Source organism: Sapajus apella, unplaced genomic scaffold (assembly GCF_009761245.1).
Source record: "Sapajus apella isolate SASKATOON/1434 unplaced genomic scaffold, GSC_monkey_1.0 scaffold49, whole genome shotgun sequence".
Lineage (NCBI taxonomy): Eukaryota > Metazoa > Chordata > Mammalia > Primates > Cebidae > Sapajus > Sapajus apella.
In genome coordinates this window covers 698,602-721,822 of record NW_022436989.1, presented here as the reverse complement: position 1 = coordinate 721,822, position 23,221 = coordinate 698,602, and the positions used below count along the sequence as shown (strand labels likewise).

The following is a 23,221-nucleotide window of genomic DNA, read 5'->3' as shown; positions in this document are numbered from 1 at the left end:
GAACTCGAGTTCCAGGAGATTTGTTTACCAGACCAATCTATGCTAGGATGGGACAGATGGGAGTTAGACATGCTGAAAAAGGGAAAACCTTTCGTGTTACCACATTTCTGTCATTCAGTGCCTAAAAACTAACATGGACCTACTTGAGCATTTGAGGATTAATAAGCTTATTTGTGAGTAATCAGAATAAGAGGAAGGAAGGTTTATTTCAGTAGCTCTCAAATTTTAGAAGGGAACAGGAGGACCCCACCCCCGAGAGTTTCTGATTCAGCAGGTTTGAGGTGGGGCTTGAGAATTTGCATTCCTAACAAATTCTCAGTGATGCCCATGTTTCTGGTCAAGGACAGCAATGGTGGAACACCCTTCTTAGTGCCTTGCTGCTTCATGGATTGGCTGGAGTGGCATCACCTGGGGACTTGTTAGAAAGGCAGAATATTGATCCCAGTTAGAAAGAGTCTGAATCTGCATTTTAACAGGATCCTCAGGTGACTTTCTTACATGTGAAAGTTTGAGAAGCAGCACTTTGGTACATAGGTTGTCAAATACGAATTAGATAAATCATAAATCTGAAATGGGGTGTGTGACACTCCTGCTTGTAATATATTTTTCTCATGTTTATGACAGATAAATAAATAATACAAAACTTATAAATAATTATAAAGCACTCCAGACTCCTGAGTTCTGCTGCTCGTTAACAGTCACGGAAACTTCCTCAGTCCTGATTTCCGCACTGGAGAAAAAAAGGGTTGAAATAGGTGAGCATGTAGTTTCTAAATCCAGCAAACAGATTTTGTGTTGGTTGCAAACTGAAGAAAATCAAGCACCTGTGGAGCACAGCATTGGGCGGGAGACATAATGAATAAGCGATTTCAGTCTCCTGACAGCAACAGCTCAGAGTCAGCTGTTAGCTAATCTCCTGCTGCTGATATTGTGGCCTTGAAATTATCATTAGAACCAGCTTGTGCTTTGTGGCTCTGGTGGGCAGCGCAGGGGAGGAAGTGGGGGACCAGATGCTGGCAAAAGGTCTTCCAGGCCCTACATTTTCCCCACTGTCGAGATAGCTTTCCCGCTGACAACGAGAACAATGGCTTCTTAACCTACCCCAAGTAATTTTGATAACCTTCTATTCTCATACTTTTTTTTCCTCCTTCTCCCATCTTGTCTTTGGGAGTATCAGACCTCTGAGGAAAGGCTATTGACATTTGATCTGACTAGCATGACCGGGTTGCAAAGAGAAATTTTATTTCTAACTTTGTTTTCTTTTTCCCAAGAAGAGGTGTTCTCTTTGTATGTCTGGAAGAGGACAAGCTATTTGGAATCTCGAGATCTCAGATCTCCATACAGTAATGAACAGCGTGCCTAAAAAATCATGAATCCGGATTTATCGTTTCTATTCCAGCAAAAATGCAACTCTCTTATTACCATTCTTGTGTAATCTTATGCTCATTTCTGAGGAAGAGGGAAGTCCTTACCTTGTTTGATCTTGCAATACTAGAATTTCCTTGAAAGCAAAGTGAACCTGGAGTGTTAGATTCACTCATGTTTCAGCCTGCTTTTTTCCCACTGTACGCCCACGTGTGTGTATGAGCATGCATGACATACACACACACACGCACACTCACTCTTTCCTTTCCGCCTCCTCTTTTGAGCTCTTCCTGCCTTCTCTATCATGCCCAGGCCCCTGGCAGCTTGTGGTTGGCAGGAGCACGAACCAGTGGTCAGATGCAACGTCCTGTCTCATGCATTTGCCTCTTGGTGCTTTGTTCAGAACTTCCCCAAGTGGAGTGAAACTCAGGAGCTAAGAAACCGAGTCACTGTGAAAGGATGGGAAATTATCTCCTGCGAAAACTCAGGTGAGTCTGGACTCTGGGGGCTGACTTTCTTGGGAGAAAGAGAACAGAGATAGGGAGGCTGGACATATGCATTTGTAAGGGTGTGCTTCAGGAAGGCTGAGCTTGAAGACAGCATTCTTTCAGAGCACACAGTGATGCTCGGTTGACCCCTTCTCTTGCCTTACTCTCGAACCATGATAGGATGCCAGATGAGAAAACAAAAATACTGGATGCTATGTCACATTCAAATTTCAGAAGAATAATTTTTTTTAGTAAGACTGTGCCTCATATAATATTTTGGGCATTATTACATGGGTTGTATTTTACTAAAAAGTTATTCATTGTTCATCTGAAATTCAAATGTAGCAGTGCATCTGGTATTTCATCTGGCAACCCTAGACAATTGCGCCTTGAATTTTTCTGCTCCTTTTTTTCTTTATGTGGGTGTAGAGCTTACCTTCCCATCTATCAGCTTCGTGGGTTGGTATGAGAATGAACTGTCAGGTTCTTGCAAATTATGGAGGCAGAATATGCATTTGAATGCTTTTGACTTTAGTCACTCCTTTTTTTGGTAATGCTTAGCCTTATACTCTTCCAATACATCATAACTTGTAGAATGTATATAGACAACAGGAATTATTGTTCTTACATCTTGCTTCATCTTAAATGATCGGGTGTTCTGCATCCCACCCCTCTATCCACCTTCCAGTCCCCTTCCAGACAGTCTTGCATATGATGTGACTACAGTGACAGGCCCAAGGAAAAACTCTCATCATATCACTCCTGTGCTCCAGTGGGTACCATGTAGAAATATGACTGGACAAAAAGGATATGACCTAATGCTAATAGACTGAGTGGAAAATCGCAGGAAGTCTTGTTCTGTCTGTTTAGATTCTTCTTGACCTCTCTGTGCAGCATTCTTTACTTACGGGTATGGGGCAGAACACGCTCTGGAATGGGGGGCTTATGACCTACAGTCAAACAAAACAGGTCAGAGAAGCTGTCTTAGTGAGGCAGCAGATTGTCTTCCCCACACCCGCTAGTTCGTGCCATCTCCCTCGACCGGGTTAAAGAGTTTAACTTGGTTGAAGACTTTATCCTCCCATACAAATTTATACACAAAATCTGAATTTGTGTATTTTATCAAAAGTGCCAGCTTGAACTTTGATTGGGATAACACTGTGAATATAGAGATGTATTTGCAAATTGTTCTATGTTTATGCAGATAGACTATTAATACTCCTATCAAAACAATTATTTACAAATACATTTTAAAAATATTCTTTAATGCATTCTAATAGTTTAATTTTTTGTTTTTCTTTTATTCTTTTTTAGATTGATTTCTAGATACCATATACAACAATAATAAATCTATGAGTGGCATTTTTTCCTAGTCTGTTATTGTTGGAATGTTATTGAATTTTGCAAGATGATTTTGTATTCACTATCCTTGTTGAATTTCTCATTTTTTTCACGGCTTTTTAATCTTATGAAATCTGTAGAAATTTTACATAGTTTACACAGTTAATATATCATCTATAAAGTTAAAGATTTTTCTGGCAACTCATTCCTCCCCAGGGCTAGCCATAGAAATTTTACAATTTTACATAGTTAATATATCATGTATAAAGTTAAAGATTTTTCTACTCTTTTTCATTTCTTATAAATCTTATAGGTACCTTTATCTTATTTGATAGCATAATTATGTTTAACAATGTCAGAATTCTTAGGCATCCTTGTCTTATAACTGATCATAATTTTTTTTCCAAATTATTTTCATTAAGTTTGCTGTATATTTTTGACATTTATGTTTGGCATTAATGTTTTTGGCATATTGCCTCTATCAAAATAAGAAAATTCTATTTTTTTTTTTAATATGTAGAAATGAGACTTCACTGTGTTGCCCAGTCTGGTGTTCAGTAGCTATTCACAGATGCAATCAGAGTGCACTACAGCTTTGAACCCTGGGCCTCAAGTAATCTTTCTGCCTCAGCCTCCCAAGGAGCTGGGGTTACAGGCATTCACCACGGCACCCAGCTCTTCTGAGGGTTTTTATTGTTAATAAGGACCAAACATTATCAAATGCATTTTTAAACTATTGGGATAACCTCATGATTCTTCTCTTAGACTTCTAAAGTGGCTAATTATGTTAATAAGTATTTTTGCTGATTACCTATCCTTAGATTTCTGGGATAAAACCCATTTGATTGTGGTGTGTGCCATTTTACTATAGTTTTAGATTTAGTTAACTTATATTTTATTGAGGATTATTGCATCTATTTTCATGATTGAATTGGACCTGTGATTTTTTAAAAAATTTGATTTATTTAATTTAAAATTAAAGTTTACAAATCTCATTAAATGGGTTGGCATCATTTAACATTTTTCTACTTTCTGAAATATCTTATATATGAGAGTATATTTGTCACTTGAAGTTTGGTAAATTGTGTATGCAGCTATATAAGCTGGAATTGTTTGTTATTGATGGTATTCATATGCCAGATTTTGCATTTTATTTTCTTCCAAGGTATTCATTTTAAGCCATCATGTTTATTTTACATAATTATTCATCATGTTTGTTTTATGTCTGTAATACTTATTCTGAACTTTCTGTATTTTTGTCCCTCTTCCTTATTTCTTTAGTTGGTCTTTCCAGACTTTTGCTATCTTATTGATATTATTATTTTCTAAGATTTGGTTCCCTATCATATTCATTTTTACTTACAACTTTCTTGTTTCCTTTTTTTCTCCCAACTTTTTAAGACAAATGCTTACTTTGTCATTATTAGTTATATTTTCTTATGAATGTATTTAGCAACCTGTTTTCTTCACATTTTACTTTATCCTGCAAATAGTCTTGCGTACCTTGCATTATTATTTATTCTGTGGTTTTAGAAGGTTCCTTTATGATTCCTTCTTTAACATAAGGATTTATAGTATATTGCTTATGCCTAGACATGTACACTTTTAGTTACAGCTTACTGAATTTCAATTTTACTACTTGATAGTTGGAGAAATGGTGTGCAAATTGTTGATTTTGGGGGATGTTTATTAAGACTTTCTTTGTGGAGTTATAAAGTCATAAGTCAACATCCAACATTTAGAAAGTTTCAAAACAAGAAGAAAAAAACCTAGAAGGTATAAAAAATTACCCATAAGCTTAATTCTTTGGCCAAGATACATTTAAAGCTTAATAAAATACCCATTTTTAAAAACAGTAGAGTATTCATCGATTTGTTAATTTGGTCAACAAATTTTTGTACATCACCTATGGCCTGATATTATCTGAATTCCTCTTGACTAAGAAAAACACTTTTACTTTATTCACAGTAGAATTTAGTAGTATCCAGTTATGTTCAGTAATACTAATGGTGTGGAATTCCAATTAGGTCCCTACTGATGTTAAGTACTTTCCTGTCTTGTTTTCAACTTTAAAATACAAACATCCTTTGGGAGCATAAGTCAGTGAATCACTAATAACCCCAAGGACAATTATTTTACCAGGTTCTTTAATGACCAGTTTAGAAAGATGGAATCGTGAGAAAACTGGATTCTGGGAAAAGGGGGAGAAAAAAAGGAGACATTCTTTACCTGATTTACAATCTACACTACTTTTATTTTTATTTTTTACTTTTTTGAGATAGAGTCTCACTCTGTTGCCAGGCTGGAGTGCAGTGGCATGATCTTGGCTCACTGCAACCTCCGCCTCCCGGGTTCAAGTGATTCTCCTTTCTCAGCCTCCCGAGTAGCTGGGACTACAGATGCGTGCCACCACGCCCAGCTAATTTTTGTATTTTTAGTAGAGATGAGGTTTCATCATGTTGGCGAGGATGGTCTCGATCTCTTGACCTCGTGATCCACCTGCCTTGGCCTCCCAAAGTGCTGGGATTGCAGGTGTGAGCCACTGCACCCGGCCCAATCTACAATATTAAATAAGCACTACATCCAGATTTGACTGTAATTGTGACTATTATACAAAATATCTACATCAGCAACTGATTCTATAAAAATGTCCCCTCCTCTGTAAATTGACATTACTTTATGTTTAACAAATATATTCTTTGCTTAGTGGCCTTGCGTGTTGATACGTAGCAATGTTTCTTGAACATATACATATGAGTTATATTCAGGGAAGGTACTTTCTCAGGTTTGGTTCCAAATACTTTCCCTGAATTCTGCTGGTAAGCAGAGGTGAGGCTCTTACGTGCAAAGCTACGTAGAAGCAGAAGGATAGACCAGTGTTGCAGATGTGATCACAGAGGAAAAGAAAGCCACTCAAAGAAATGCTATGTTTGGACAACTGGTGTTGTAGAAAGTTTGATGAATCAAGTCACAAACACAAGTTGCTAACTATTGTGTTAACCATGCAAATCACCTGATTTCTCTAACTTCATCATTTAGTGTTTGCCTGATTATCGTAAAGATGACGATATTGATGGCAAAACACCAAGAGTAATAGAAAAAATCAGCTTTCCTGAATGTACATAAAGATCCCGGTGTCTTATCTGTACATGGATGTCCACATGCAGCAGGGCGCAGAGAAGCTTGCTGTGGTTCAGAGGGCCAAGACTGAGAGTCCTCATACTCCACAAAGTTGTACACAAACCTCATCTTGCCCTGGGTTGTTGCAGAGGCGGCACCTCCTGTTGCTACGGTTTTTGTAGCTTCGTGGGAGCTCTCACCTCCTCTGGAGATTCAGGAAGTTTGCATGTTGGGTCATCATAAATCCCAAGACTGAGAGAATCAAAGGTCAGACTGTGGGCATTTTGTCCCATCAGCCTGGTCTCTGTGGTTAGTTTCTGACATACATTCTATCTGTGACTGCTTATTGATTTTGAAGTTAAGGGAAGTTTGTCACAAAGAAAAGGCAGGTTTGGTTTAATCGTTCAGAAAGTTAGAGAAGAAGGTGAAAAAATTTGGAGGGTAGTAACAATCTCTCTTTTTTCTTATGTGTTTCCATATAGTTGCCTTGGAGAGAATCAAAAGAAGCCCAGAAAGGGAAACCCAGATGAGGAAAGAAAACGGTAAGAACAGAGCATGTCAGAGTTTTTTTTTTTTTCTTTGCGATTACTTCCGGAGTGGCTGCCCCACTAGAACTAACACCTCTTAGGGCCACTATAATAGAGTTCTTTGGTGATTACCTGCATGCCATGGCAGCAGGTTAGGCATTGACTATATCCAAACAAGAAAGACACATGTATTGGCACACATGTTTTCCTTCTATTGATTATATAATGCAAGTGTAGAAACGTAAGGCTAGAATAAAGCATGTTTGGTTTCGGTTGGCTATACGTGGTGGCCATATTTCCTACCTTTTCCTTGTGAGTAGACAGAATAATCTTCGGAAAACATATCTCATCATGCCTTTTCCTTGCCTGAGACCATTCAATGGTTCTTCATTGCGTCCAGAATAAAATGCAAACTCTTCACCAGGGCCTACAATTCTATAAGAATTGGATTCTGCACATCTCTCCAATCTGGTTCCTCTCCCTCTACCTTCACTCACTATCTTACAGGCATTCTCCTTTTATTTGATGTCCTTCAAGCCACCAAACTCAGCATCACCTTAGAGCAGTTACACAAGCTATTTTTTTACTGCACAATTAAAAAAATTTTTCAATATTTGGACTTGGACTCATTGATAATGTCTCTTCCTGGAGATGCTGGCTCTCATGCCCTTCTCTGAAAGACCTCCCTCACTAGATTAGGGAGGAATTTTGCTTCTGCACCCCATGGTTTTGACACTAGAACCTACATGCCTTTATCTCAACTTGTAACTATATGTTGCTTGAGCTCTTTCCAGTCCACTTCCTTCATAGACCACACGCACATTAAAGTCATGTCATTTCACTGCCTAGTGCATATCTGTTGCCCAACCCTTACGAGACACTCAATGGAAAAAAGAAAAAAAATGGAGTGAAAAAATAGTAGATATCTTGATGTTGATATCTTCCCTCAGCTTAGATGAACAGAAACACCCTGCCTTGTTGGTTAACTGTAGGCTTTTCATATTTTTGCAGTAATCTCTTTTTTAATCATTTCATCTCAATGTCTTGGTTTCTATCTCTGAGATGGCTCTTCTCTTCCATGGTATGAAGGGACAGAGGATTGAGGAGATGAGCCAGGTATCTGTGGGTGTTGTGAATGACGTTTGCAGGGATCAGCCCCTCCCAAACGTTTGAATGAGGACACTTTCCTGCATAAAGGAGAGAGCTGACTTCATGAGTCAGCCCTCAGGGACAGTGGAGTTGACTGTGCCTATCTTGTGACCCTTTCTCATGCTCCCCCCAACTCCTCTCATGGTTTGTAGCTGGAGGGGAGGTAGCAATGATTTGGTGATGTTATTGAACTGAGGTTCTTTATCAGCTGCTGTGAATCAGTTCTGTATAATCTCTTTTAAACACAGTAAGCATTTAATTTAGGCAAAAACTAGTCATTTAAACTAGGCTTTTGTTTCATCATGTCTAAAGTAAGATCTGCACTAGATGTCATTCTCTAATATTTTTTTGTTAAAGAAACTGAAGTGTCAACATTTTCAAATACCAGCAAGTCTTTATTACAAGCAGACATTAACTAAATGAAGATAAATTAAGTGTCTTTAGGGTTTTCCCATGCAAGGAAATTTTATAAGCAAGACTCATAGAATTTTCACTAGTCAGCATGGTGAAGAAGATCTGAACCATTTTACTATTCTAGTGAATTGCAGTCAAATATGTATGTTTCACGTGGGCTCAGAAGTTGATTTTCCTTTTGACTAATTTCACAGGATGATGTTTATTGAATAAAGTTGGATTTTCTACATCTTGCTGAGTCAGTTTTGATTATTAGATTTTTACCAGAGTATTATTCATTTAATCACATTTACAGAAAAAAACAGTGTGAGCTCTTTCAAGTCACTTAACTTTTAAGATTTAGGTTTATAGAGGTATAGCACAGTAAAATTCACCCTTCTTATATGCACAGTTTGATAAGTTTAGGAAAAACATACACAGTCATGTAATCACCACAGTCAAGATATAGAATATTTCCATCACCCCTCCCTTTCCCTTCAACCCCTGGTACCCACTGATCTGATTTCTGTTTTGCTTTTTTCCAGGATGTCATAGTTTCATTGCATTTTTTTTTTTTTAAATTTTTTTTTTTTTTTTTTTTTTGCTTTCCTTAGTTTTTAAAATTGTTGCTATTCTAATTGTTTTGAATTCAAAATTTAATAGTTTTGTTCTCAATTTTTCTTGTTTAGGAATGAAAGCATATATGAATATAAACATTCCCTCTAAATAATATTTTACCTGTATTCTATGTGTCATTAAAGGAAATACTATTATTGTCTAATATTTTGCAAATTTTAATTTATTCTTGGACCTGAATAGATTTTAAATTTCAAATATTGTTTTATAGTCTTAAGTATAATTTAAATTTTATTTCATTGTTACCAGTATCTGTGTGGTCTATGTTATTTCTGCTTTATGGATTTTATTAAAGACTTTTTCGTCCTGTATGTTAGGTTTGAGACAAGTTACTTACATTCTCTAAATTTTGGATTCTTCATATGTAAAATAGTCTTAAAATACTACAATTTTAGCTTGTGTTTGTGGAAAAAGAAATCAGTGCACATTATTATGTATACAAATTTTGAACATATATAATCTTTGTTCAAAGATTATAATTTTGACATTTGTCTGCAAGAGAAACCTTATTGTGTATTTCAGATAGTCTCTGTCATTATTTTTCCTACTTTTTATCAGCTGAGAGAAATTAATCTACTGTTTTGAGTTACCTTTCATGTTTTCTTTTCCTTACTTTCATATGGATTCTAAATATTTTGGTGCGTAGCAATTCATGACAGTATTAGTGTTTGTTGGTTTTAATCTTTATCATGCCATCTTCTGTCCCGCTCCTTTTCTGTAATGAGGGGCTTGCTAAAGTCTTCATCTTCTGGAGTGTGAGAAGGCCCCTGTGACGGGATATCAAGGACACCTGAGGACATTGCACGCAGCTCCCTCTCAGACAGGAGGAGAGAGGCAGGTCCTGCTTCGTTAGTATTGCCTAGTCCAGTTCCCATATACCAATCTGTATTCATTTACTATGGCTGTCATAGCAAAGTACCATAGACTGGGCGGCTTAAAGAACCAAAATTTCCTTTCTCACAATTATGGAGGCTGGAAGTCTGAGATCAAGGTGTTGGCAGAAGTGGGTTGTTTTGTGCAGTCTGTCTTTGGCTTGTAGATGGCTGTCTTTTCCCTGAGTCTTCCCTCTGTGTATGAATGTGTTCAAATTTTCTGTGTCATCCGGAAATAGGGCCCACTCTTAGGACCTTGTTTTAATTGAATTACCACTGTTAAAACCCAATCTGCAAATGCAGTCACATTCTGAGGTCCTGAGGATTAGGACTTCAACATGCAGATTTTAAGAGGACACAATTTAGTTCATGAGAGATGTCAAGAAAACCTAAGAGGATTCCTAGAAATCCAGGAATTACTGCCACTGTCTGGAAGTTTCCAGTGGCCACAGCATACAGAATTGTTTCACTGTATTTAAGACAGAGTGGACGACCAGTAGGTGCTGATAATCCGCTCTGGCCTTAGACAGGTTTGGATTTTGTGGCCAGAGCCTCAGAATGACAGATAACCGAGTGGCTGAATTCTTCATTCACCAACTTCTTTGTTATATAACTTCACATTTTACAAATTTCAAATGTGATTGTGCAGTAATGTTTGTTTTATTTCTTTCCTAAAGACCTCATAGGGTTTAATTATCTCAGTACGAAGACATTTGACGATACATTTTCTTTCCTTGGAGAATAATACAATTTGTGGATCAGTATATTTCTCCTCACAACTTAGTGAGTGTAATTCCACTCTCCAGTTGTGGAGCTGGGTCACCTTAAGCACCCTTCCTGATGACTTGGTTTTATATACATTTTTCCCCATGAATGTTTGAAAGCTCCTTATTTGTTCCCCACCCCCACCCCAGAATCATGTATTATTTTCTTTTATACATGTGTCTTTATTTTAAATCTTTTTCTCATCTTTCTTGAGGTATGAGTGACCAAAAAAACTGTATAGATTTAAGGTATACAATGTGATGTTTTGATATGTATATACAGTAAAGTGATTACCACAATAAAGTACGTTAACAAATTAATATATTTGTTACCTCAAATGTATTACCAATAACAGTTACCATTATTTTTGTGTGTGATGAGAATACTTGAGCTCTACCATCAGTGAATTTCAAGCATTCATCACTGACTGTAGTCGCCATGTCTCAGCGTTCTGTGTCATTAGTTTTTTTCCCCCTGTGCAGTCAGTTTTCAGACTTAAGATTTTTTATGCCTTTTCTCTGATTATATCTTTGAATACTTTTGTTTCATTTGATTGAATCTCTTTGTTTTTTGAGATGAAGTCTCATTGTTGTTGCCCTGGTTGGAGTGCAATGGCGTGATCTCTGCTCACTGCAACCTCCGCCTCCCAGGTTCCAGCAGTTCTTCTGCCTCTGCCTCCCGAGTAGGCGGAGACTACACCTGAGACTACAGGTGCACACCACCATGCCTGGCTAATATACACCTTTTTTGTACAAACAGGGTTTTCCCATGTTGCCCAGTCTGGTCTCAAACTTCTGGGCTCAAGTGATCCACCCTCCCTGGCCTCCCAAAGTGCTGAGATTACAGGCATGAGCCACCATACCTGGCCTAATTTTAAAACTGGTATATCATACTTGCATATATTTTGGGGGTATCTGTGATATTTCGCTACATGTATACAATGTGTACTGATTGAATCAGAGTACTTGTGATAGCCATCTACTCAAACATCAATCTTTTCTTTGTGTTGGGAACATTACAATTCTTTTCTTCTGGCTATTTTGAAATATATAATAATTATTGCTTTTTTTTTTTGAGATGGAGTTTTACTCTTATTGCCCAGGCTGGAGTGCAATGGCATGATCTTGGCTCACCACAACCTCTGCCTCCCAGGTTCAAGTGATTCTCCTCCATCAGCCTCCGGAGTAGCTGGAATTACAGGCATGCACTACCACGCTGAGCTAATTTTGTATTTTTAGTACAAACCGGGTTTTATCATGTTGGTCAGGCTGGTCTCGAACTTCTAACCTCAGATGATCCACCTGCCTTGGCCTCCCAAAGTGCTGGGATTACAGGTGTGAGCCACCACGTCCAGCCTAAATTATTATCTATAATTTTCCTCACTGTGCTATCAAATGCTAGAACTTATTTCTTCTAGCTAACTATATTTTTGTACCTATTAGCTAACTTCTCTTCATTCTTTCCTCCCCTATTAGTGTTGTTTTAACTTAATATACAAATGTTATCATTCTCTACAATTATTTTCCTGGTTTAGGCAGTCCACTTTCCTTCTCCATTTGTTATTGTTGATAATTATTAACAATAATATATACATATATTTTTGTTTTGTTTTTGTTGTGCAGTTCATCTTTGTAGCTTTGTGCTTTTTTATTTATTTATTTATTTATTATTGCATTTTAGGTTTTGGGGTACATGTGAAGAACATGCAAGATTGTTGCATATACACACTGGGTTTTTTTTGTTTTTATTATCCAGTTCATCTTTGTAACTTTGTGCTTAGTATTCTGAATGAAAGTAGATCATTTGTGAGATAAAATTGTGTGTGTGTGCATGCACATGTATGTATGCATGTGTCTTTAAGGAGGGTGCAGAAGAGAAACAAGCTACAGCTGTCATTGAACCAAATGAGGGCAGCTCACCTGGCACTGTAAAGCGAAACATCCACATGGAGCTTCGCTGCTGGACAAAGGAGGTGTCTATTTGCGGGTCTCAGGCTTAAGACCTGTCCTTTTCAATGGCTTACAAGCAAGGGTTTTTAAAGGCAGGGGTAAATTTCAGGAAAGAAGAATTTACAGGCAAAATTGTAAATCAATACATGGAGATTACAGTTGGTTTGGCTAAAAAGGTGAGATACCTTGAAGCTGAGGGGGAAGGGTGCCTTATAAATCATAGGTGGAATAAAAGATTCTTTGATGTGCAATTGTTTAAGGAAGCAAAGCTTTGTCTAAAAGTATGGGGTCAAGAGAAAGGAATGTTAAGGTCTGGCCCCTGGCATGATTTCCTCCAGGCTTCTCAGGAAGAGATTTAGACAAAGCCTGGCAGTGGGAGTTCAGTCCTCGGCTCCCTCGTGCCTGAGGTCCGTGTGCCAGGCGATGCGTTTGGTGGAGGTCCAGGTTTCCTCCGGCTTATCAGGCTGCTCATCTACTTCTCAGGGCTAGCTGGGTGCCTGGAATTTCCGTTGAAGGAACTCATGACTTTCCTTTACTTCCTTGCTTGTGGGTGGCCTGACAGGCTTCCAAGAGGGGCTCTCTGCTCTGTTGCAAAATCTAGGCTTTGATTGTGGCATGTCGTTTTAGAATACTTCCTCCCAAAATATTTTTCCCTTAGCCCAGGCACATCTCTGTACTGTGTGTTTAATTGGCTGTCCTTGAGATGGGCAGCTTATTACAAGTTGTATCCTTTTTCCACATTTTCCCTTAAATTTAGGAGTCTGAGTGACAGAGAAATAAAAGGTGATATGCTGACAACCCCATTTCCTCCCCACTGCCTCTGGCTCCTCTTTATTGCATAAATTGTGTCCCTTTGGAAATAATCTCCATTTCTTTCATCACTGGCCCACACTTATTAATGTATACGACTATAAAGTTTTAGTTAGAATCTGTAAGACCCTCTTATTTACCTTTAAGAATTTATACACCCTCATCAAGAATAGCAGAGAAATAAATTTCAAAACTTTCAATTTTCTCTCTTGAATTGTCCTAAATTTCATTATATTATACATATGTTTTCATACATGTGATAATACGTGTAGTCTGATAATCTAATAATTTCCTTGGCTCCATGCTCTATGGAACTTTGTTTTCCACTGTTCATTGTTTTCCTAGATTTTTGTGGTTTTTTAAAAAAGGGTAGAGTAAGCAGCCTTTTAATTTTATTTAAAATTTCCATGGTAAATCTAAAAATGGCCTTAGGTTAAGGGTAACCAAATGCTTTGAAAGGCATTTTCAGCTTCGGAGAACCTGGAGTATCTCGTGTTACTATCTCTTTCCTTGTAGGCAGGAAATGACTGCATTTGAAAGAAAACATCAAGATCAAGATAAGAAAAGTAAGTCATTGCTTTATAATATTTTTCATAGTAGGGAAGTGTAAATTTAAGCATCCAGTTATCAGACATTCTTGATCCTATTGTAATAAAAGACTGGAGAAGAGGCTGCTTGGAGTTCTTACTCTTTCATAAAACTGATCACATCATTCTTGGAATTAAAGTAATATTTGTATATTATTTTTTTGATCAGCATTTAATAAACTTTTGCAGAAAGAAGTTAACCAAAATTCTCTTGATTTTAATTTATACATTGGTGTTTCAAAATAGGGCCTTTGAATATTAGCAGGTGATAAAAAGTGTATTTTTTTTGTTCTCAAGAAGTTGCAAGAAGCTGATGGTACAGTCCTGTAGTCCATTAGAGTCCAGTGTGAGCAATGTAGCAAGAGCCTGTCTCTTTAAAAAAAGAATTTGTTCTGTTTGTCATAGTATGTAGGTATAGTAATCATGTAATTACTCAAAATTGATGGTTATGAATATCAGGGCTCAGCCTCTGTGGACAAGCATATTTAAAAGAAATTCTGTTTTTTTTCACCCCAACTTTATTGAGGTATAACTGACAAATAAAAATTGCCTAATATTCAAGGTGTGCAATGTGATGATCTGACATATATATATATACCTTGTATAATGATTACTACATCAAATTAATAAATCCATCACTATACATAGCTACCATCTTGTATGAATGTGGGGACATATGGACACTTGAGATCTATTCCCTTAGCAAATTTCAAATAAAGAATACTACATTGTTAACTAACAAGCAATGGGAAAGGATTTCCTATTCAATACATGGTGCTGGGTTAACTGGTTAGCCATATGCAAAGAATTGAAACTGGACCCCTCACGCCATATACAAAGATTAACTCAAGATGGATTAAGGACCTAAATGTGAAATCCAAAGCTATAAAAACCCTGTAAGACAACCTAGGCAATACCGTTCAGAACATAGAAACAAGCAAATATGTGATGATGAAGACACCAAAAGCAATTGTAACAAAAGCAGAAATGGACAAATGGGATCCAGTTAAACTAAAGTGCTTCTGCACAGCAAAATAACTGTCAAGAGTGAACAGATGACCAGGCATGTTGGCTCACACCTATAATCCCAGCACTTTGGGAGGCTGATGCCGGCAGATCACGAGGTCAGGTGATTGACACCATCCTGACTAACACGGTGAAACCCTGTCTCTACTAAAAATACCAAAAATTAGCCAGGCATGGTGGCACGCACCTGTAGCCCCAGCTATGCTGGAGGCTGAGGCAGGAGAATCACTTGAACCTGGGAAGTGGAGGTTGCAGTGAGCTGAGATTGTGCCATTGGACTCCAGCCTGGGTGACAGAGTGAACCAACCTCTGTCTCAAAAACAACAACAACAACAACAACAACAACAACAAAACAATGAACAGACCACCTACAGAATGGGAGAAAATTTTTGCAAACCATGCATCTGACAGAGGTCTAATATCTAGCACCTATAAGGAACTTAAACAAATTTACAGGAAAAAAACAACCCCATTAAAAACTGGGGAAAGGGTTGGGCATGGTGGCACACGCCTATAATCCCAGCACTTTGGGAGGCTGAGGCAGGTGGATCATGAGGTCAGGGGTTTGAGACCAGCCTGACCAACATGGTGAAACCCCATCTCACTAAAACTACAAAAATTAGCCTGTCATGGTGGCATTTGCCTGTAATCCCAGCTATTTGGGAGGCTTAGGCAGGAGAATTGCTTGAACCCAGGAGGCGGAGGTTGCAGTGAGCCAAGATTGCGCCATTGCACTCCAGCCTGGGTGACAGAGTGAGTCACTGTCTCAAAAAACAAAATTAAAAAAAAAGTGGGAAAAGAACACAAACAGACACTTTTCAAAAGAAGACATACCATATGACCAACAATCATATGAAAAAAAAGCTCAATATCACTGATCATTAGAGAAATGTGTATCAAAACGACAATGAGATGCCATCTCACACCAGTCAGAATGGCTATTACTAAAAATCAAAAAAGTAACAGATGCTGTGAGGTTGTGGAGAAAAGGGAACACTTATATGGTGTTGGTCGAAGTGTAATTTAGTTCAACCATTGTGGAAGACAGTGTGGCGATTCTATTCTGTCTAAAGACAGAACTACCATTTGACCGAGCAATCCCATCACTAGGTATACATCCAAAGGAATATAAATCATTCTCTTATAAAGACACCTGCATGTGTGTGTTCACTGCAACACTATTCACAATAGCAGAGACATGGAATGAACCTAAATGCCCAACAATAATAGACTGGATAAAGAAAATGTTGTACATACACACCATGGAATACTATGCAGCCATAAAAAGAATGAGATCATGCCCTTTGCAGGGACATGATGGAGCTGGAGGCCATTATTCTTAGCAAATAATACAGGAACAGAAAACCAAATACCCATGTTCTCACTTTTATAAGTGGGAACTAAATGATGAGAACACGTGGAAACAGAGAGATACACCACCCACTGGGGCCTAGTGGGTGCAGAATAGGAGGAGGAAAGGATCAGGGACAATAACTAATGGGTGCTAGGTTTAATACCTGGGTGAGGAAATAATCTGTGCAACAAACCCCCATGACACAAGTTTACTTATGGGACAAACCTCCACATGTACCCCAACATTAAAATAAAAATTAAAAAAATTGAAAGAGAGTGCTACATTGTTAACTCTGGTCACCGTGCTGTACGTTAAGTCTTATTCATCTTATACTGCAAGTTTGTGTGCTTTGACCAACATTTTCCCATTTCTCTCACCTCCCAGTCACTGGCAACCACAGTATTACTCTCTGCCTCTATAAAGAAACTCAGTTTCTTGTTGCTGTTGTTTCCACTGTATTCTCATGCTTTTTGAAATAACTGTATAGCCTCATTGTTTCGAACTTTGCATTTCCCCATCACATCTCAGATCCCAGTAAGTTGCCTCTATCACTGCCACTCCACTGAGCAATTTCCAGGGGCTATGGAATAAATTTATTTAAGCAAACATCATCATGAATAACATATTTAAAAAGCATCAGAGTGCATCCCAAATAAAATTGTTAAACGATGCTATGATTTCTATTCATGTATATGTATGTGCTTTTACTAAATCATGGTGTAAAATACATCGCTAACTGTGAGTCATGTTCAAAAAAGTTGAATGCCTCTACCCAATGGCAATGACTGACTTTAAAGAACAATTTCCAAGCTTACTCTTAAATGCCCTTTCTCTAGTACTTATAAGTGTTTCTCAAGCTCTACCTCCTGAAAGTGTTGCTTCCTTGATTTGTCTGACACCACACTGTACTCTTGAGATCCTCAGTCACTGACCACCTACCTACCACTCTGCCAGCACACTTTCTTTGGTAAAATATAAAATGATGGTACTCCTTAGTGATCATTCTTGGAATTTTTCTTCTCTTTTGAAGTGTTTGTGTGTGATTGATCTTATTTCTTTTTCTAATCTTTAATTGAATTTTTTGGTGAATGCATTTGGCAGAGTGGTATGTATTGTAAAGAACATTTTTTTTTTTTTTGAGATGTAGTTTTGCTCTTATTGCCCAGGCTGGAATGCAGTGGCGTGATCTTGGCTCACTGCAACCTCCACCTCCTGGGTTCAAGAGATTCTCCTGCATCAGCCTCCTGAGTAGCTGGGATTACAGGCATGCACCACCATGCCAGGCTAATTTTGTATTTTTTGTAGAGACAGATTTCTCCATGTTGGTCAGGCTGGTCTCAAACTCCTGACCTCAGTTGGTTCACTTGCCTCGGCCTCCCAAAGTGCTGGGATTACAGGCATGAACCACTGTGCCCCGCTGTAAAGAATATATTTTACGTATAGATAAAAATGCTTTGATAGTTACATACTATTCATATTTTTTGTTTCATTTTGCCATCTTTGCAAATTATATTTATTTCAAATGTTTCCTTTCAATTAAAATTTCAAAGTCCTAAGCTTAAAATTATTCACCATATTCTCTTATGTATTTAGCATTTGCAGGATTTATTGTGATGCCCTTTTGTTTGTTTCTAACATTGTTTCTTCTCATAAATAGGAATGGTTGACATATTTAGAATTCTGTGACCCCTCAATCTAGCTTGTTTATTAAAAATATTAGTAGTGGATTTCAGATTCACATATATGTAAATTGCTACAGCATTCATAGATGGAATTAACATCAATCTGTATATTTGTACGTAACTTGAAATAGTTACTCATGTTATTTCTGTACCTATCTCTATAGTGAGTGTTCATTTTAAAGCATTGTATGATTTTCCTGTGATATTTACATAAAATTTAAATCTTAAATTTGCAACTATAATCATTCTTTATGCTTATCATATTGCATTGACATAGCATGTTTATGAACAACATTTTATTACCAAATTTGGAATCCATTTTATTCAGTACATTAGATGTGTTTTATTTACACAAAGAACATACTATTGATGCTACCTCAGAACACATGTTCTTTATCTTGTCACTCAGTCTTGAGAACTTCAATTATAAGATGGGGTAATGTCAGATGTTTAGATAATAGGCCTCTGCAGTTTTATTACTACTACATTCTATTTTTTCACCTTTTCCTTCAATCTGTGATGGTGCAAAATAACGCTTTCCTTTTTTTTTTTTAATCATCCAGGCCAAGAAGTTTCATCCACTTCTAATCAGGTAATTAGAAAACAAAAAGCAAGACAAAAGAAAAACACAAACTTTTATTATATTTGATAAATGTCAAAATACAGATGATTTATTCAAGAATAGCGTCCGTCTTCCTTTATTTGTAATTTCTAAATATACTTTTAGAAATCTTTCATATTTTAAATAATTTATGTGGTAATTGTAATGCAGAAATGAAAGGAAATAAAAAGTATTTTAACTGATCTAGATGAGTAGCAAGTTCTTACTGTTTTGGCCTCAATTCTGCTGAAGTATTTATTAATTAATTTATTTAGGGAGAGTCACACATTGTCACCCAGGCAGAAGTGCAGTGGCACAATCTCGGCTCACTGCTACCTTCACCTCCTGGGTTCAAGTGATTCTGGTGCCTCAGCCTCCAAGGTAGCTGGTATTACAGGTGTGTACCACCACACCTGGCTAATTTTTGTATTTTTAGTAGAGACAGGTTTCACCATGTTGGCCAGGCTAGTCTGGAACTCCTGGCCTCAAGTGAATCCACTTGCCTCAGTCCCCCAAAGTGCTGGTGTTACAGGAATGAGTCACCATACATTTTGGTATGTTTTTGCAGTGGCTGGTACCAGTTTTTCCTTTGCATATTTAGTGCTTCCTTCAGGAGCTCTTGTGTGGCTGGCCTGGTGGTGACAAAATCCCTCAGCATTTACTTGTCTGTAAAGGATTTTATTTCTCCTTCAACTTATGAAGCATAGTTTGGCTGGATATTAAATTCTGGGTTGAAAATTCTTTTCTTTAAGAATGTTGAATATTGGCCCCCACTCTCTTCTGGCTTGTAAGGTTTCTTCTGAGAGATCCACTGTTAGTCCTATGGGCTTCCCTTTGTGGGTAACCTGACCTTTCTCTCTGGCTGCCCTTAACATTTTTTCCTTCATTTCAATCTTGGTGAATGTCATGACTATGTGTGCTGGTGTTGCTCTTCTCAAGGAGTATCTTTGTGGTGTTCTCTGTATTTCCTGAATTTGAAAGTTGGTCTTTCTTGCTAGGTTGGGGAAGTTCTCCTGGATAATATCCTGAAGAGTGTTTTCCAACTTGGTTCCATTCTCCCCTTCACTTTCAGGTACAGAAATCAAACATAGGTTTGGTCTTTTCATACAGTCCTATATTTCTTGGAGGCTTTGTTTTTTCCTTTTCATTCTTTTTTCTCTAATCTTGTCTTCATGCTTTATTTCATTAAGTTGATCTTCAATCTCTGATATCTTTTCTTTAGCTTGATCAATTTGGCTATTGATACTTGTGTATGCTTCATGAAGTTCTCATGCTGTGTTTTTCAGCTCCATCAGGTTATTCATTTCTTCTCTAAACTGGTTATTCCAGTTAGCAATTTGTCTAACGTTTTATCAAGGTTCTTAGCTTCCTTGCATTGGTTTAGAACATGCTCCTTTAGCTCAGAGGAGTTTGTTATTACCCACTTTCTGAAGACTACTTCTGTCAGTTCGTCAGACTCATTCTCTGTCCTGTTTTGTTCTCTTGCTGGTGATGAGTTGTGATCCTTTGGAGGAGAAAAGGCATTTTGGTTTTTGGAATTTTCAGCCTTTTTGAGCTTTTTCTTTTTTTCATCTTTGTGGATTTATCTACCTTTGGTCTTTGCTGTTGGTGACCTTCGTATGGAGTTTTTGCATGATAATCCTTTTTGTTGATGTGGATGCTATTGCTTTCTGTTTGTAGTTTTCTTTCTAACAGTCAGGCCCTTCTTCTGCAGGTATGCTGGAGTTTGCTGGGGGTCCACTGCAGACCCTGTTTGCCTGGGTATCACCAGTGGAGGCTGCAGAACGGCAAAGATCGCTGCCTGTTCCTTCCTCTGGAAAGTGTCCCAGAGGGCACCCGCCAGATGCAGATGGAGCTGTCCTGTATGAGGCGCCTATTGACCCCTGCTGGGAGGTGTCTTTTTGTTAGGAGGCATGAGGCTCAGGGACACACTTGAGGAGGCAGTCTGTCATTTAGCAGAACTCAAGCTCTGTGCTGGGACATCTGCTGCTCTCTTCAGAACGGGCAGGCAGGAAATTTTAAGTCTGCTGAAGCTGCGCCCATAGCCGCCCCTTCCCCCAAATGCTCTGTCCCAGGGAGATGGGAGTTTTATCTATAAGCCCCTTATTGGGGCTGCTGCCTTTTTTTCAGAGATGCCCTACATAGAAAGGAGGAATCTAGAGAGGCAGTCTGGCTATAGCAGCTTTGTGGTGCTGTGGTGGGCTCTGCCCAGTTCAAACTTCCTGGTGATTTTGTTTACACTGTGAGGGAGAAACCACCTACTCAAGCCTCAGTAATGGTGGACTCTCCTCCCCCTACCAAGCTCCAGTGTCCCAGGTTGACTTCAGACTGCTGTGCTGGCAGCGAGAATTTCAAGCCAATGGATCTTAACTTGCTGTGCTCCGTGGGGGTGGGATCCACTGAACAAGACCACTTGGCTCTCTGGCTTCAGCAGCCTTTCCAGAGGAGTGAACGGTTCTGTCTCACTGGCATTCCAGGAGCCACTGGGGTAAGAAAAACATCTCCTAGAGCTAGCTCAGTGTCTGCCCAAATGGCTACCCAGTTTTTTTGTTTGAAACCCAGGGCCCTTGTGATGTAGGTACCTGAGGGAATCTCCTCCTCTGTGAGTTGTGAAGACCGTGGGAAAAGTGTAATATCTGGAGTGGATTGCATTGTCCCTCAAGGCACGGTCCCCCATGGCCTCCCTTAGTTAGGGTAGGGAGTTCCCTGACCCCTTGTGCTTCTTCGGTGAGGTGATACCCCGCCCTGCTTCTGCTCACCCTCTGTGGGCTACACTCACTGTCTCACCAGTCCCAATGAGATGAAACAGGTACCTCAGTTGGAAATGCAGAAATCATGCACCTTCTGCGTTAGTCTCACTGGGAGCTGCAGACTGGAGCTGTTCCTATTCTGTTTTTGTTCAGCTTTGTTGTTTTTGCTTAGGATTGTGTTGGCTATATGAGCTCTTTTTTGGTTTCATGTGGAATTTAAAGTATTTGTTTCCAGTTCTGGGAAGAAAGTCAATGGTAGCTTGATGGGAATAGCATTAAATCTATAAATTACTTTGGGTAGTATGGCCATTTTCATGATATTGATTCTTCCTATTCGTGAGCATGGAATGTTTTTCCATCTGTTTGTGTCCTCTTATTTCCTTGAGCAGTGGTTTATAGTTCTCCTTGAAGAGGTCCTTCATTTCCCTTGTAAGTTGCATTCCTAGGTGTCTTATTCTCTGTAGCAATTGTGAATGGGAGTTCACTCACGATTTGGCTCTCTGTTTTTCTATCACTGGTATATAGGAATGCTTGGGTTTTAGATACCTTAGGTGTAAGAGCAGCATGAGCTGTATAAAGAACAAGGGAGGGTAGGATACTGAGTTCAATTTGTGAATGACTCTGGGTCCTTGATTTCTTTTCTCTTTGTGCTTGGCAGGAAAACGAGAATGGCAGTGGTTCTGAAGAAGTGTGGTACACTGTCATTAATCACATCCCCCATCGGAGATCTTCCCTGAGCTCCAATGATGATGGCTATGAGAACATTGACTCCCTCACAAGGAGAATAAGAGAGTTTAGAGAAAGGTCAGAGACAGAATATGCCCTTCTTAGGACTTCTGTTATTAGGCCTTGTTCCTGCACCCATGAGCATGATTATGAAGTCGTGCTTCCACACTAAAGCCCTCAAGCTGCTTTGTCACCTTCCAGCAATGCAGATGATGCAGACTAGCAGGCTCTGGAGGAATTCTTCACTCTGAGTGGTGCACGAAATATGCATTTCTGGCTAAAGTTTAGAAATATTACCTTACTGTATATCCTTGGGCAACTCTGGAATGTGACGTCTCTGTGGTTTAGGTGAAATCATATAAATTGACACAATAACCTAAAGTATTCTATGTGTTTTACTTGTAAAGTTTGAGGACATGGAGGTGGTTAAAAAAAACAAAACTTCTTAGGACAATAATGTAAACTGAAAATAAAATCCTAATCCCCTTGACTGACTGAATAGACCCCCTTCTGGGGCAAGGAGACCTCAGGTGAACCTGAAAGGCTGAACTTTGGCCATGATAGGAAAGGGGGTGAAACACACATTGTTATACCTCTTACCTTTGGAATATAGGCACAAGTGACCAGGATCAACATTAAAATAAAGATTGTACAACTGATGAAACAGACTGATTGTGGCAATAGGAGTCCCAATTCCAACCTGACTTTGGTATAGCATCACATGCTGTCTGAGGGATGCTATCAATGAGACTTTATCTACACAAGAAAGACCTTGTTTTCCACAACCTCCTTATTTTAGCTAAAGCATTCTTTTCTACTCACTTCTTAAGTCTTTAGACAAAGTTTAACTCTTTCAACCAATTGCCAATCAGAAAATCTTTGAATCTACCTATGACCTGTAAGCTCTCTCCTGCTTCAAGATCTTGCCTCTTTAAGCTGAACCAATATGCACTTTCCATGTATGATTTATGTCTTTGCTTGGAACTCCCGTCTCCCTTAAAAATGTGTAAAACTAAACTGTAACCTGACCACCTCAGGCCCACTTTCTCAAAACCTCCTGAGACTGTATCCCAGGCCATG

The 23,221-nt window shown here is 38.6% G+C and overlaps 1 protein-coding gene across 1 annotated transcript; it reads left to right on the top strand.

Moving 5' to 3' along the window:
• The first annotated feature begins 1,720 nt into the window (after window positions 1–1,720).
• Window positions 1,721–22,583, top strand: GCSAML (germinal center associated signaling and motility like). The gene is made up of 5 exons (XM_032242068.1): window positions 1,721–1,853; window positions 6,797–6,856; window positions 13,932–13,981; window positions 18,628–18,656; window positions 22,074–22,583. The coding sequence occupies exons 1-5, from the start codon at window positions 1,825–1,827 to the stop codon at window positions 22,311–22,313; spliced, it is 408 nt and encodes a 135-aa protein (XP_032097959.1). The 5' UTR covers window positions 1,721–1,824; the 3' UTR covers window positions 22,314–22,583.
• Window positions 22,584–23,221: the final 638 nt, after the last annotated feature.

Bases quoted from the DNA above. Each gene is read 5' to 3' on its own strand.
- GCSAML (XM_032242068.1), top strand. From the start codon at position 1,825: ATGGGAAATTATCTCCTGCGAAAACTCAG. The intron at 6,857-13,931 runs GTAAGAACAGAG...CTTTCCTTGTAG, and splicing joins CCAGATGAGGAAAGAAAACG to GCAGGAAATGACTGCATTTG. The intron at 13,982-18,627 runs GTAAGTCATTGC...TTAATCATCCAG, and splicing joins TCAAGATCAAGATAAGAAAA to GCCAAGAAGTTTCATCCACT.